Raw genomic sequence first — 15,385 nt, forward strand, 5'->3', positions numbered from 1 at the left:
GAGGGCGGCGCCGGCGGCATTAAACATGTTGGCAGGTTCATGGTGCCCCCCCCGTGGCCTCTCAAAGTACTGCAACTGAAGTGTGCGCTCGCATGAACTAAACACATTTAATAATAATAATACAAACTGAGACTTATTGGAAGTGTAAATGTTTTTTCTTTAAATTTACATTCGCACCATTGCATCATTGTTATTACTAACATAAATATTCACCGGTTCATAAACATAAGAATACAAACGCTACGAGTTGATGTTACCGTCATGGCCACTGGGGACGCTGCGGCTCATCAGCCAAAGAAATCACGTTCAGCCCACTTCAACTTCCTGTTTAGGATTTCAGAGTAAAAGCTTGAATACAAAGTGACATCTTGATTGATTTTCAAACATTTCGTGGTTGGCGCTTAAAAACTTTTTTAGATGACTTAAGTTTTCAAATCCATTAGCTTAGCATGCTAATGTGTGCCATTAGCTGCACAAGGAGCTCTGCCCTTCCCGCTGGGGTTTCACATAACCAGTACGGTACAGACGTTGGAGGGGGGCGGGGCGAGTCCGCTCGTGAGGCCGCGCCGCGGGCGTTAGCATAGCATCCTTTGCTGTCGCTGCGGGTGGGCAGAATGTGTTTTTGTGGGCGCCCTGCCACCTCAGCACCTGGACCGTCCCAGAAGACGAGGGTAACGCGTTGGGCTCCAGCGCACAGTGATGCCGTTAGTGCGAGCGACGTTAGCATAGCGTCCTCGGCTGGAGGTGAAGTGTGTCAGTGAGGCCCCTTTTGCCGCCTCAGCACCCGGACGGTCCCGACGAGGCGGACATGTTGGGCAGGAACAAAGGTTTGGGCGGCACTTTGGGCTTGAGCGAGACAGCGCGGCGCACGGCGTTAGCCTGAGAGATGCTACCGCGCTGTGCGCGCACTCCTTCGCTGTAGCTGTGCTGGCGCGTCAGGCAGGCCCTGGCCGCCGCCACCCTCTGGCGCCCCCCGCGGGCGGCGGGCGGGGAAGGAGGTCCGTTGTTGGCGTTCGTGTTTATTCTGACCAGGAAGCGGTGCAGTGGCGGCGCCCCCCACTGGTGGCAATTATGACGACGCGGCGGGCCGCTGCCCATCTTGATGAGGGGAGTGCCTCGGGGGTGGGCGATCGCCTCCGGGATAGCGGTGTTAGCATTTAGCGGTAGCGCTTGGGTCTCGGAGACTGGCTGCCGATTGCCACGGTGATGGCTGTGGTTGAAGCTGTGGGCTCGCGTCTTGCCGCTGTGATGATGATGATGATGATGATGAAGTCCTCCGGAGGTGGACGTTAGGACCCTGATGCCGCCGCCGACGCCCTGGGCGCTGACCTGGTGGATGTGCTTCAGAAGCTCGTCCAGCGCAGACACAGCCGACGCGTCGGCCCCGGCCCCCGAAGGCGTGTGGCTGTCGCCGTGACGACGAGGGGGCGGGAACACGGGCGGAGTCACGCAGTCGGCCGTCGTCACCGCCGGGAAGGGGGCGGGGTCGTCCACGCGGCGGCGTTCCGGGCCGGAGTTCGGCGTGGGAGGAGCTGACGGGTCGCCGTCCGTCACGCGGGAGGACGCCAGCTGTACAAAAGTTTGGCCGAGAAACTTTACAGTAAAAAGTTCGTGAAATTCATTTCATATCGTCATTTTGAAAATCCATTCATGAGTATGTGACATTGGCAGTTGTTGGAAAAAAACCGTTGTAAATTCCTATTTTTCTTGAGCGTTTGGTGTCCCAAATGAAGTTTGACATTTTGGGAGTCTTTGCCTCTTTCCCATGAAAACTAACAAAGGCAGCCGAGTTGCTTTTGTGCTTCTTTCCCAGACGTCACTCGGGCCGTCTTTAGCGCTAACGCGACGTAGAGAGCCTCGCGATGTCATCGCAACGCAGCCGATGGCAGCCATTTTGATTGAGATGTCGGCGGCGAGCGTCCTCGAAATGCGGCTTGCGAGCTCGCCCTCGGCAGACTGCCCCGAGTGACACGGCAACATTACATTTGCCGCTTCTAAAATGTTGTCGATATTTGTAGTTGCTGACTAACTTGCGCTCCGCACTTATTGGCGATAATGCAAAACGAGTCCGTTAGCCAACCCACAGTAAGAGCAAGAAGAAAGGGGGCGGACCCCAACGAAGAAGAAGGCGGGCCAAGCGTTGAGCGGTTTCTCGTAATCTCGGCCCGCGCTCGACTCGCAAAAACTCGGCCGTGTTGAGCTTCGGGGGCAAATTTCAGGATGAAGGTGAAAATAAGAATCATCGGCCCTCTTTCGTCCGGAGAAAATGAAGTCGAACCCGTGAGAGAGAAAAAGCGCTTACAGCTCTGAAAGCTGCCCTATTTTGCTATTTGGGCCTCCGTAGAGCCACTCCAATACGATTACGTCGTATCAGAGTGTCCGTTTGGTTTTCGCCATACGAGTGTCCAGAAAAAGACCCTTCTGGCGTCCGCTTCTGTTTGACCCGGTTTTGTATTTGGCCTTTGCTCTGATCGGTCGCCTACGTGTCGCGTGGACCATTTGGACTAACAGTTCACTCGTTTTTACTGCGGCATCGGCGAGAGACAATATGACATCTCCAGGTCTCGAAAAAGCTGCTTTGGCAAACTACGGGAGCTTTAAAACGTACTTTCCGCAGTTGTTGTCAAGGAATCTATCAATAATACGGTGAAAAGGAGAATCAATGTGAATATTGACTTGATTTACAGTGCGGACGCCTAAAATTTGAAGTTAGGGTCCCAGTCCCCAAAACGTTAAGGCTTCTGTGTACAGTTTTGAAAATGTGCTGCAGTTCTCCTCCAAGCGACGGCCGCTATTGGCGACGACGCCACAGGGTGGACTTCCGGCTGCATTTTTTGGGCCAATTCCGGTCCTTTCCTTTCCGGAACAAAGCAACAGCAATGGCGACCGCGAGAACAAACGGACGTTTAATTATGCTGCAAAATCCATCGAGAAGGCGGCGGCGGAGGTGCTATGTGGAACGCCGAGCACGTCATCACAGCGTGTGGACGTACCAATCGGACCAATCGCGAGAGACCATCTCCGCGCAGCAACCATTTTTGCGCGGGGCAATTCGTCGCTCACGTGATGCAACGGGGGCGCGGGAGTGTAAAGAAGCCGCAGAGCGAAGTCAACGCTGTCGTTTTGATCAGACGCGCCACGTAAACGTTCACGTTGCAGCTGCTCCGAGAGATTGGCGGAGGCACGCGAGCAGCAGGAAGCACCGCGTACCTGTTTCGGGCCGACTCGGGGCTCCGCCGCAGGAATTCGCTGGCGCTCGGGCGCTCGGTCGTCGGCGTCGCGGGACACGTACGTCTTGGGACGCGGCGATGCGCCCGTTTTGTCCTCCTGAGGGAGACAAAGCTCATCACTTCCTGTTTATGTCTGCCGCTCACAAGCTCCTCGCTTTGCGCTCACCTGCAACGCGGGCGCGGCGTCCGGGAGCCCGACCGGGGGGGGCGGGGACGAGGCGCGGGGCAGCGGCGCCTCGGGGTCTTTGCCGAACTTCCCGTTCCGGCGGGCGCCGCCGCCGCGGAAGCGCGCCGCCAGGAGGCCCGACAGCGTCGCGCCCAAGGAGAAGGCCAGCAGCGCGCAGGCGATGAGCAGCGTGTAGTGGACGTGAGACGCCGGATCATCGTCGGCGCCCGCGACGCCTGAAACGCACGCACCCGCCCGCCCATTTTTGGGAGCAGCTCGGTTTTGAGCCGATGACGAGAGGATTCGCCGTCATTGCCGGGAAACTCGCCTGCTCAGCCCAAAGCTGTCAAAGGAGGACTTGGCCGGGGAACAACGTTTTCTGACTTTTGGACTTCTGAACATCCTTCTGTACTTTCAAACATGCTTCCGTTTTTTGTTTTTTTTTTACCCCAAACCATATTTCACTTCAAAACCTCTCAACTTTTTAAAGGAGAACTGAACCCAAGATGTCAAAACTTGATCTGCTGCTGTTTATGATTTCAAATGCAATTGCTCACCTGCGGCCACCATTTTGACATCATTCCACTCTCGCGTGCGCAAAGTTGCGAGAATGTTTTCCGCGGCTTTATTTCCGAACGCTCGGCCCACGACGGCCGTCCGAATACTTTTCCGGGGAAAATGAAGTCGGCGATCCGGTCCGAACGTAGCGGAGCTTCTCAAATGGAGCTAGCCTAACTATTATTGTCTCGAAAGAAACCATCCAGATGGACTTTGCCGGCCACAGTTCGAGTGAGCGAGCCCTCGACTGGCACTTGGTCTGCAGCTGAGGACCCTTTTGCCCAACATCGGGCCTCCCCTTTGTGAATTAACGATGCTGTTGAATTCTTAATTTGGCGTTGTTTGTGTTTGGTCGTATGTTGCTCGTGTTCCACGACTGCCGCACGTACAAAGAAACACGGCGTCCGCTCCAAAACATCCAGATGTATGATGTTTCTCTTGGTGTCGCCAAAGCAGCAACGGCCGCACGCAACCGCGAGGCGCCGCACATTTCCACGGTCCTTAATTTCACTCTCGATACATCTGAACTTTGCAACGAAAAGGAACGCACGCCACGTTTTTGTGCGTACATGAGGCCCCAGGACACTCTCTTCAAAAAAAAGAATCTTTTTTCATCTTTTCATGAGGCTTTCCCGGTTCAACCGTTTCAAAAAAAACCTTACTCCACAAATATTTGGGGTTGAACATCCTCGCTCACTCGAGAACCTCAGTTTTGACGTAAATAGCACAACACACGCACGGCAGCGGGAGGCGGGGCTTACTGTAGGTCACGTCAGCGGGCGCGTCCCGGTCGCGAGACGTCGCCAAGATGTCGGCTGCCAAAACAAAAGACCTTTATGTTTTGTACACGCTCACGTATACGTATACGTGCGCGCCGCGTCTCACCGTGGCAGGCGGTCACGTCGGAGCGGTCGCCCTCGATGTCTTGTTCGAAGCCCGCCCTGCCGAGGAGAGAAGGAGCCAATCGTCAACGGCACCACAGCAAAGTCAAGACCGCGAACATCCGCGACATCCTCCTGTTTCCGCATCCTGCTGGTTCCCGTCCTGTCGTGTATTGATGACGTTTAGCTTAGCGATGGATGAGCTCACGGAACCCTTTTCCCAAATATTCCCATCACTGAGGATTGACTTGGCTGCTTTTATTCAACTATATAAAAATAGTCACCTATCTAGTGATGAGGGAGTACGGTATTTGCACACCCTGCCGCCGTGTGCAAATACCCCAAATCCGCAGATTATTGACTCCCATTAGAAAATCGGAACTGAGCGATTTTTATTGTGGGGCAAAATCCAAATCTGCAAATCGGTGAATCCGCAGGTGTCAAACCGCGAGTACGCGGAGTACGCGGGGGTCCCCTATGTCGAAATAAAAATATCGATACATTGATCAGGGAGAGAGGAAGGAGTGAATCATTCCCAACAAAGCCATAAAGGAAGCGACACGTACTTGAAGCCGGGCGCCATGTCGGCACAACTTCCTGTGCGCAGCCAGATGCAGTAGGGGTCGCGAGAGGCCAGACACGCCCTGCGAGACAGCACACCCACCCAGCGCCTTTGTTGTGAAAACGGGCGCGCTCCCTTGCGGCTTGTAGCGTGACGACCTAACCTCTTGCACGCGCCGTGCCGCCCGCATCGGCTTAGGGGCACGCGCACGAGGCAGCTGCTGAATGCCACAAACAAGGCGTGGTGTTCCTTGTCGAGCTCCAGAGCCAAAACCCTGCGGTCCTCCTCCTGGATGCCGAGGTCACACCTGAGCACATTTTGACACCTTTGATATCCAATACAGTGCTACCGCGACCTGGCATTAGCTTGTTTGCTGACATACAACAGAATATACCATTGACGTGCTAACTGTTAGCGTCGATAGCCACAACAGCTATATGAACACCAATGGCGGAGCAACACATGTAGACAGACAATAGACCAGTACTGACAGGCACATGTTCTTGATTCCCAGCAGCTAACTGAGGAGCTGCGACCGTCTCCGTGCATCGGGGGCACTGCCGAACTCTCCTCCGAAAGATTTGGCATGTTTGTGTTATACTGGCCCCGGGTGGCCAAGGCGCATACACCAGGCGCAATGAGCAAGACGTGAGAGGCTGGAACGGACTGACGCTATTTGCGTTTATTCAACGGGAAAAGAAACGTGGGTGGCGGGGGTATTCATGCTTCGCGGTCCCACTATATTTATTACAGTTGTAACTCTATTTTTCATACCGTTGGATACTTTTTTGGGGTTATCCGCTGCTCTCGCTGTCTCTCAACACATTGTTTAAATGTGTTCGTATTGTTTTAGCTGCGTTTCCAAAAATCTACGTGCCTCAAATCCAACAAAAACATGCCAAGGGTGGATTTCGATTTCACAAATCGTCTCACTTGTCGCGGTCGTAGACGTGGATGTCCTCCAGGAGTTTGGAGCCCGCCGTGTCTTCGGGAAGCGTGGAGGCCAGGACCTTGGCCACTCGGCCGTCCTCGGAGCCCAAGAACACCACCGTGCGGTCCTTGCGCGGACCGGCCGACACGTCGGCCGCAATCTGCGTCAGCTTGGACCTGCCGGGGAGACGGCGCACGAGACGGCGCGCTAGACTTCAAAAGAAAACATTTTCCTACCTGCCGGCGGTCCTGGTGTAAAATGGCCGCCGGTTGACGGCGGGCACGGCGTCGTCCATCAGCGGGAAAGATTTGATGAACGACAGCGTTTCATCCGGGAAGTCTACCGAAGATTTGAAGTCAGCGGCCGGGCCGTCGCCGGCGCACGTGCCGGGCCTGCGAGAAGGAGCGGGTATCTTCACCTCGTGGAACCCCTGAAAATCCTGTCCTAGCGATTCGGAAGTCCGCAATGAGCGAATGATTCCCAACGCAGTCGCTTCATTCACTCATTCGCGACTCCCGAATCACTTTGCGTGTTGAGTGCGTGAGCTCTAACCGCGGCCTGGGCACCGCGCCCTCGGGCACGGCCGTCCACGACGCGTCGCTGCTGCGTTGTTCTTTGAACTTCCCACTGAACACTTTCTCCACGTCGTCCATGTAGAACGCACACACCGCCGAGCCGGGAATGCTGCAACAACACGAAGTCGGTCAGCCGCAGCTCACTTCCCGTCCGTTGCTGTTAGCTTAGCCTTGACCTGTTCACGTAGTTGATCTAACGTGACCTGTTAGCTTAGATTAGCACTTGCCTGTTCACCTAAAATTCACCTGTTAGCTTATGTTAGCACTGCATTGTTCGCCTAGCATTGACCTGTTAGCCTGCGTGGTGAAGACAGCGAGCACGGTGGGCCGTCCGTTGATCTGCAGAACGCCGGTCAGCGATTGGAGAACGTCGAAGTAGAACAGAGAATCTCCGGGAAGAGAACAGTTCAGACGAGCCTAAGACGACACGACAACGCCACTTCCTCTTATACGTCACGTCGACATTTCCTTTTCTACGTCACACGCACACAAACAACTTCCTGTTATCCGTCAAACGGGCGCCATTAACTTCCTGTTTAGCTCACATGCATGTCATCAACTTCCGGTTCTACGTCACGTCGACACTTCCCGTTTTACGTCACGTGGCCGCCATCATCAACTTCCTGTTGTGCAAGTGAGTGTTCACCTTGAGGAAGGAAGTCCAGTACTTGTCCAGGACTCTGGGAGAGCCACCGTTGTCGTTTTTGCAGACTCTGGCCACCCGAGAAAAGACAACCTGGCGGGTGACAGACAGACAGAGCCCAGCGGCGTCCGGTCACGGCAACGCGAGCGCCTCGTCGGCCGACCGACCGCTCGTTCGTTCGAACCTTCCCCAGGGTGGTGTACTCGGCCGCGATCTCGCTCAGGAAAAAGTAGACGTAGCTCCCGTAGTCCACGGCGTGCAGGAAGCGAGGCTCTGCAACGGGTGAGCGGCATGTGAGTGAGCGTGTCCCGATGCCGCGTGATGTCACGTGATGTCACGTGATATGATGCCATGATGTATTAATGTCATGTCTTTATGTCACGTGTCATGACGTGATGTCATGCAATACGATCACGTCACGTATTTATGACACACAATGTCGTATGAAAACGTCACCTGATCGTGCCGCGTGATGATGTCACATGATGTCGAGATGATGTCACGTGACAACATCGCCAAGCGTGTACGTGACGTGACGGCGTGACGGCACCCACCTCTCAGCCACTTGGAGTCGTACTTGACGGTCCGGAGGACGGGCCGGCCCTCTCCGAGACTCCGGTAGATGACGGAGTCGCTGGCCAGGAAGTCTGTCACGGTGGCCGAGTAGAAGTCGCCGCCTAGCGTAAAGGTCAGAGTTCACAGGATCGCCGGCCGACGCGAAATGGCAGAAAGCGGATGGGCCCACGTTACCCGCGAACGTTCCCGCGTTGGACTGACCCGACTCGAAGGGACAGCGAGCCTGACCCGGCAAATCCGAGCCCACCTGTTCCAACGTGCTCGTCTGCCGCCAAAAAACAAGGTTCCCGCAACAACGCAGCAAGGTCAATCCTCTGAGGTGGAGCGTAAAGGTCACGTGTCTACCTTGTAGTTGCGGCACGACGGGTTGAAGGCGTTGGTCCCGCACACGAAGAGCGTCTCGTCGTCACGCGGCACCAAAACTTTGATGTAGTTGTAACACTCGTCCTGACAAACGGGCAACGCCGTGTTTGCGTTAGCACGTGGCTAATGCCAGCTGATGAAGCAGCCCACACACTCGCACGTTCTTTGACAAACGCAAACACGCCATCCCTGACACACGCGCACACACGTGAATGCACTTTGTGTGCGCACGTGTGTTTGTTTGTGTGTGCGGGAGTATATGAGAGCGTGTGTGTGTGTGTCAATGTGTGTGCGCGCCATTTGAAGAAGTGGTGAACCTCACGCTGTTCTTCCCTCGCACGGCGCACTTGCTGACGTCTGTGGAACGCCACGTCAACTTCTGCAACAGGAAGCGCACGCACACAATTGTCTCGTCAAACTTCCTGTGACGTCGTCACACCGGATGATGACATCATCAAACGTGACAATAAAACGACAGCGGTGACATCGCAAGTGCCCGAGTCCCGATTTGCAGTGGACATTTTTCCGGACGATGTAAAAAGGTCACGTGACCAGATCAACTTTGGAACTCACCATCTGAGGTACGAAGGCCTCCGCCGCCGTCGTCAAGTTGACTGCAAACACGTGATCCCTGACACGCGCACAAACATGCACAGGCATCAGCACACATTCTGTGCGCGTGTGCGCTTGTATCTGTGTGTCGACCTGGCCGTGATGAACAGCATGCGGTTGACTCGCATCATCCCCTGGAAGTCGAGCCCCAGACGCAGCGTGTCGTTGTCCCGCAGCAGACTTCGGAATCTCACCAAGTCGCCGCACTCTAAGGTGACACGCACGCACGCGTTGAGCGTAACTCGCCCCCACACGCCCGCAAAACACGAGGACGCGTCCACCAGAACACACCCGCCGCCGGCACGCACGCTCACCCTCCACCACGCTGATGGCGTCCAGGTCTCGCGGGAAGGACGACGAGGCGCACAGGAAACAGGAAGCGAAGAGGAGCAGCACAGACGAAGTGCGCGGCGGCGTCTGCTCCGGCGACCGACCGGTCGGGGACATCTTGCTGGAGGAGGGGCCGGGGTCAGCGGGTCATAGTGGGCGTCGTCGGCTGAGAGGAACCAGGAAACGGGTCAGTCCGTGTGCGTGCGTGTGTTTCTGCCAGACTCCGCTAGCGACAATTTTTCTCAGCGGGGTCGAAGCGTCATTTATACGACGGGAGAGACCAATTCGCACAACGCTAATCGGAGCCGCGCGGGTCCGAACGTGCGTCGTCGCTCGGCCGTGAATCTCACGCACGCTGACAACCAATCAACACTCTTCATTTAATTAACAGCAACACACACAGTACACGCGTGCTCATGAGCGCGTACACACACGCATGCAGGCACACGCACATTCACACGCGCGCAAGCACTTGTGGACGCACAAGTTGCGAGCGCTTCCTCGTCCTCAAAGGTGACTTTGTCGGCTCGGCAGCATCCCGTTGCGCCGTTGCCGCGGTAACAGCTGTGGCCAGTATGTGCAAACGTGTGTCGTACTTACAAGCAGCGGAGTTGGTCAGCTGACAGGAAGTGGGGGCAGGTTGAACAGGAAGCGGGCGCGGGGTCGAACTCAACGACAAACAAAATCTCGTTAGCTCCTCTTCGTTAGCCAGTCGAAGAATGCGTGGGCGTGACCCAAACGTATATGTGAACACGGGATTGGCTGGCTGCTCTCCATGGCGACCACTAAGCGCGCGATCCTTCCACAGAACATCAAATAAAAGTCACGTGACGATGACATTACTGATAATGACATGACAAACACCGCAACATGTCACCATGGCAACAACACCATTACGCCATCAATCCGTGCCTTGCTACTTCCTGTTTGATCCCTGTTTATGCCTATTCTACTTGCTGTTTACAAATAGTTTCCTTCCAGGTAATGTTGTCTTCCTGTCGACTTCCAGTCTACTTCCTGTGTGTTGCATATTACTGTATGTTTACTTCCTGTTAACTCCCATTTTCTTTGCGTTAACTTCCACTTTATTATTCCCCTCTTCTCATTTTTTCAACTCTACTTCTTGGGTGGACCTCCTTTTTTTCTACGCACTTCTGTTGACTTCCTGTTTATGACTTCCTGTCTGCTTCCCATTTACTTCCAGTGACACCTTCCTTCCTTCCTTCCTTCCTTCCCAGGTTCCTCAAAAAGTCGTTTCGCTGTAAAAACAGGAAGCTCTTGTTAATCTTCTGAAGCTCATCTGCTGCATTAGCGGCGCGCTAACGTTAGCGTTGCCATCTGCTCGCGCCTGCTCGGGTCACGTGACGCATGCGCCGACCTTTGACCTGCTTTTTAAGCGACGGCACATGAGCGGCGGCGGACGTTTTTGGGCCGGGAGCCCTGCTGAGCACGGCGGGAAACGCAGAGCGGGAGATGAGATGGCGACGGTACTTCTAAACCTGAAAAACCTCGACGAGATCCGATTAGCGGAGATGTGACGGCACAGCGGGACCCCCAAAGAGGCCCCCCCCCCACACACACACACACACGACCTGGATGCTAATCCCTATCTGGCATCATTCCGCCCATTGAGGTCAAATAATGCTCCCCCTTGAGTGAAGTGAAAAAAGGAGCAAACCCGAGTCGGGATGTTCGATACGGCCTTTTCTTTGGGAGCGATACCAACCTGTGTATTCGCTCTTGAGTCCTCACGGACACGAATACAGCGTACTGATTCCACTAGTACTTTTGATTCCTAACATTTCAATGTCCACAATATGATTGTGAACTAAAGCTTCCTGTTTCTTTCTTTCTGACCCACATGATGATTCGTCGATGTGACAAAACGCCACATTGTAGCGTTTTTTTGCCTTACGTATCGGCGGCCTTCAGGAGTAGGGCCGGACGATTAATTGGCCGATATTAGCAAAAATTAGCAGATTAGATTTTTTTTTTTTTTTTTTTACGCATAAACATATTACAACATAAGACATTCAAACAAACTCGGCCGACCTGGTATCAGTACTCGTCCATCCTTACACACGCATATTATTATTATATTATACCTGCCGGCACGGCGGGTGACCGGTTAGCACAAATCCCGGCCCCCGCCTGGGTAGAGTTTGCATGTTGTGCCCGTTTACAGTCCGGCCGACATTGCACAGGAGTGTCTCGGTGAACAACGATGACTCAGTACAAACCGAGTCGCATGACTCGCACCATAGCAACCAACATAGCAACCACGATGACGATGAGGAGGAAGAGGAGCAGGATGAGGAAGACAAGTGGGAAGTAGGATGTGGACAGGAAGAGGAGGAGGACGTATCGACAGCACGAAATGAGTCGACTCCCGCGCATGAAAAAAAAAAAGCAGCAATACCTCCAACCCTGAAAATGTAGCTTCCGCTCCGATAGTCTGCTGGTGTGGCCCCTTAAGAGCGCCTCGTTGTCGGCAGTGAGTGCGTGCACATCACAGTGAGAAAGGTGGAAGAGCGAGGACGGGGAATTGAAAAAAAAAAAACAGCCAGTCAGCACGTGAACAGGTGCTTCACGCTGACGCCTAGTTTAGAGTGCCTCATCGTCCACCGTGAGTGCACGCATGTCAATGGCCCCTGTAATTCGCGGGGGATTAGGAACTGGGCCTGACCGTGACTAGCGAAAATCTCCGAATAACTGACACTCATTATAATTGCTCGGTAGAAAAAATTCCCAGGAAAAATAGAGACAAATAAGCAGTGGATCGGAGAAAAAAAAAAAAAAGATGTCAGTAAGTAACGCCGAACAGCAAACAGCCATCCATTCTCAACACCGCTAATCCCGGTTAGCGGTTACGGGGCGCTGGAGCGTATCCCGCCTGACTTCGGGCGAAAGGCGGACTACACCCTGAACTGGTCGCCAGTCAGTCACAAGGCACATAGAGACACGGACAACCGTTCGCACTCACATTCTCAACGTCACCACGCTGCCCGCACCAAAGTCACGTGAGTGGACCGCGACGCCGTCAGCGACGACTGCAAACATGCGCACTGTTGGGAAAATGTACATCCCAGCTATCGTCGGGCAGGAGGCGGGGTCAAACCTGGTAAGTCAATGACGTCATCGCCGTTACACTGTTAACTGAGCATATGTGCAAATGTGATGAGGCATCCGGACGGGAGGGACGGAGGGAAGGAAGGAAGGAGGGAAGGAAGGAAGGAAGCAAGGGGGAGGAGGAACCAGGAAGAGGACAAAAAAAACAAAGGACATTCGGAAAGGAGCCACTTAGGCTAATTACTGGATCGGCGTGCACGTGGGATTTAAGAGGCTTAAATCTTTACACACACACATGCACAGATGCGCACACACGCTAATCAATGAGGATTTGTAATGGACATGGAATCTGTCGGCAACGCAACTCAGTCGCTCATTTCACAAATATCAAACGCAAGGGAGGACAAACAGAAAGTAGGGAGAGAGGGAAGAAAAGAAGAGAAAGGAAGGAGGACGGAGAGAATGAAAAAAGGGAAGGAGAGAAGGAGGGACGGAAGGGAGTGAGAGTGGGAGGAAGGAAAAAGGATAGAAGGAAGGAAAGGTGAGGGGGGGGAAAGGAAGAAAGAGAGAGAGAATGACGTGAAAGAAAAGTGAAATAGAAAAAAGAAAGGAGGGACTAATGGACGGAGGGATGAGGGCCACACACGTCACACGTCTGTGCCACACCTCCCCCCCGATGAGGTCACTGACCCCGCCCTCACAGGTGAAGTCCTTCATTGTGATTGGCTGAATGACAGCAGCCGGAAGTACAAACTCGAGGCTTCCAAATATGACAAACGGAATCAAAACGGAGCAGGATTTGTCCCAATTTGGCTCGGGAGCGGGAGTCAAAGTCTGCTCCTCAAGTACACACCAGCGAAGGAGGGCTCAGCGTGGGGGTCAGGGGGATCAAGGGATAACCAGTGGAGGGAAACGGGGGGGGGCGCTCCTGTTTTTAATCCAAAGGCAGACGAGCCCACGATATTCACCCCACTTCACTTAGGGCAGTTAGCCCCTCCCCCTCCACGCTATATCGCTGGCGGTCCATCTTCGGCGCTAGACTGCATTCCTTCTTCCTGATGACCTTTGACTTACTGTGCTGCACATTTGACCCCCAGTTGCACCTTCCAGGTTTGATTGACTACTTCGCCCAACTCACCTCCTCCAATCTCCACCTTGACCTTTACTTTCACTTCCTCTCTGAAGGCGTCTATTAACGAGCTAATTATTGATTTGGACGGCGTCCCTCAGGGTCTTCCTTCCGAACGGAATGACACCTTTGGGATGGTTACTGAGGATAACATGCTCATTGCTCGGCAACAGGCAGCACCGATCCAAAACAAGATGGCCGCCAACTCCTTCAAGTTGTCAGAAATGAATCGAAGCGTTCAAAGACGTCACCGCTTAACTACACAAAAACAGCGGCGGCTGACTCGCACCCTGTTGTCACGACAGTGACTACAACGACACACACACACACACACACACGTACAACTCACCGCCCGCTCGGGAAGCGTCAGCCAATCAGAGAAGTTTAGTCGACACGCTCGCCAAATCTGGAAAGACGAGAAATTTCAGGTCAGTTTTCGTTTTTGTTGCTGTTGTGATGTCATGAGATCTACAAGCCCCGCCCCCTTCCTCCAGCCACATGCTGCAATTCCAAGCTGAAGAGATGTTAGTTGCACTTTATTCCAATGAAGTGTCAATGCAATTCCATTCCATGATTATTTCTTGTTTGCTTTTTCCATAATACATTTGACCTGATACCTTTCAAGACACAAAAAGTAATTTAGAAAATTCCAACCACACTATCCGATATGCAGGTATTTAGTTCACAGTCACACTGGTTGAATTTTGGGCTAAAAAGTTACCGAATCGGTTTCCAAAGACTGAATCGTTTCGGCTCGCGTCGTCCTTGAACTGAATCGGCAACCGCAAATCGTGATACGAATCAAACCGCTGCCAGAATGAATCTTGGCGCATTTAATCACCGAGTTGGAGTGTAAAACAAACAAACAGCAAAAGTGCCATCATTTCCTGCCTCCATGTTGAACTCCGGTGACCTCTAACCCCGATCTGGGCCGTCAATGACGCCCTTACGCTTGCATGACGTCACGTCCCTGACATTTTCCGGGCGGTACGAGGGCTCGCGACTCCTCGTGTGCGCCTTTGATTGACAGCCTCCCAAGACTTGAAGTCGTGCACGTCCGCCTTGCCTTCCTCGCGCGCGCGCGCGCCTCCCGTCGGGCCGACTTACCGATGCGCGTGCACCTCCCGCAGAGCGAAGCATCAGCCGCCTCCACGAGCACGAGCTTTTGAGTGCACGAGAATCAAGAAAGAATAAACTGGAGAAAGAGGAAAAGAAGGAGCAGCGTAAACGAAAGGTCTTCCTTGCTTCCTTCCTTCCTCTCAGACAAAAACGGGAAGCTCCGCAGACTTCGAGTGCTCTCGGCTCAGACGGCCGCCCGGCGTCTCCCAGTGCAGGCCACGCCCCCCGACACGTAGGCCCAATCGGAGGAGGGCAAGGACGACGGGCGTCTGGCTCCGCCTCCTCTGGTCCATTTCGGTCGGAATCCATTTGATTGGGTTCGACTCAGGTTTCGAGCGAGCAGCCAGACCTCAAAGAAGTTTGACCTTTCAGCCTTCTTCAATCTTGATTGAATGAGATCTGCTTGTCATTATTTATTTATTGGTTGCCCACAGCCACGAATTAGGACATGCGCCATTAAAGTATTCACAATTGATTCCCGTTTTCAAAATGAATGTTGGTATTGACAAGAGGATTTTGCGAAGTTTGGCTGTTTTGTTGTTGTGTTGTTTCGAGCGCTGCTCACCGCGATGATGTTCGGCATTATTGAGACTGCTGCCCCCAGCGGCTGGCAGAGGTACGCACAGCTGCTGGCAATGTCT

At 53.7% G+C, this 15,385-nt stretch overlaps 1 protein-coding gene across 7 annotated transcripts; it reads right to left on the reverse strand.

Annotated features, from left to right (window-relative positions):
- Positions 1 to 133: 133 nt before the first annotated feature.
- On the reverse strand, positions 134 to 15,336 carry LOC133470704 (semaphorin-6D-like). 7 transcript variants are annotated; one of them, XM_061759373.1, is made up of 22 exons: positions 14,733 to 15,336; positions 13,975 to 14,031; positions 9,412 to 9,593; positions 9,191 to 9,305; positions 9,059 to 9,116; positions 8,808 to 8,864; positions 8,468 to 8,569; positions 8,297 to 8,387; positions 8,101 to 8,223; positions 7,731 to 7,819; positions 7,550 to 7,639; positions 7,193 to 7,320; positions 6,881 to 7,012; positions 6,565 to 6,720; positions 6,331 to 6,504; positions 5,561 to 5,704; positions 5,402 to 5,479; positions 4,840 to 4,895; positions 4,716 to 4,769; positions 3,397 to 3,632; positions 3,211 to 3,327; positions 134 to 1,569 (listed from the first exon to the last, which is right to left on the reverse strand). In XM_061759373.1, exons 3-22 carry the CDS (start codon positions 9,542 to 9,544, stop codon positions 778 to 780), a joined length of 2,925 nt encoding a protein of 974 aa, XP_061615357.1. In that variant the 5' UTR covers positions 9,545 to 9,593; positions 13,975 to 14,031; positions 14,733 to 15,336; the 3' UTR covers positions 134 to 777. The 7 variants fall into 7 exon arrangements, with proteins under 7 accessions (XP_061615357.1, XP_061615358.1, XP_061615361.1 ...); XM_061759374.1 differs by lacking the exon at positions 14,733 to 15,336 and adding an exon at positions 14,347 to 14,662; XM_061759377.1 differs by lacking the exons at positions 13,975 to 14,031; positions 14,733 to 15,336 and adding exons at positions 12,411 to 12,477; positions 12,546 to 13,029.
- Between the last annotated feature and the right edge of the window lie 49 nt (positions 15,337 to 15,385).

This window comes from Phyllopteryx taeniolatus, chromosome 21 (assembly GCF_024500385.1).
Source record: "Phyllopteryx taeniolatus isolate TA_2022b chromosome 21, UOR_Ptae_1.2, whole genome shotgun sequence".
Taxonomy (NCBI): domain Eukaryota; kingdom Metazoa; phylum Chordata; class Actinopteri; order Syngnathiformes; family Syngnathidae; genus Phyllopteryx; species Phyllopteryx taeniolatus.

Excerpts from the sequence above, each read along its gene's own strand:
- LOC133470704 (XM_061759373.1), bottom strand. The coding sequence starts at position 9,544 with ATGTCCCCGACCGGTCGGTCGCCGGAGCAGACGCCGCCGCGCACTTCG. Across the intron at positions 8,570-8,807 it reads CCGTGCGAGGGAAGAACAGC|GACGAGTGTTACAACTACAT; the intron begins GTGAGGTTCACC and ends CCCGTTTGTCAG. Across the intron at positions 7,820-8,100 it reads CGACTCCAAGTGGCTGAGAG|AGCCTCGCTTCCTGCACGCC; the intron begins GTGGGTGCCGTC and ends CACCCGTTGCAG.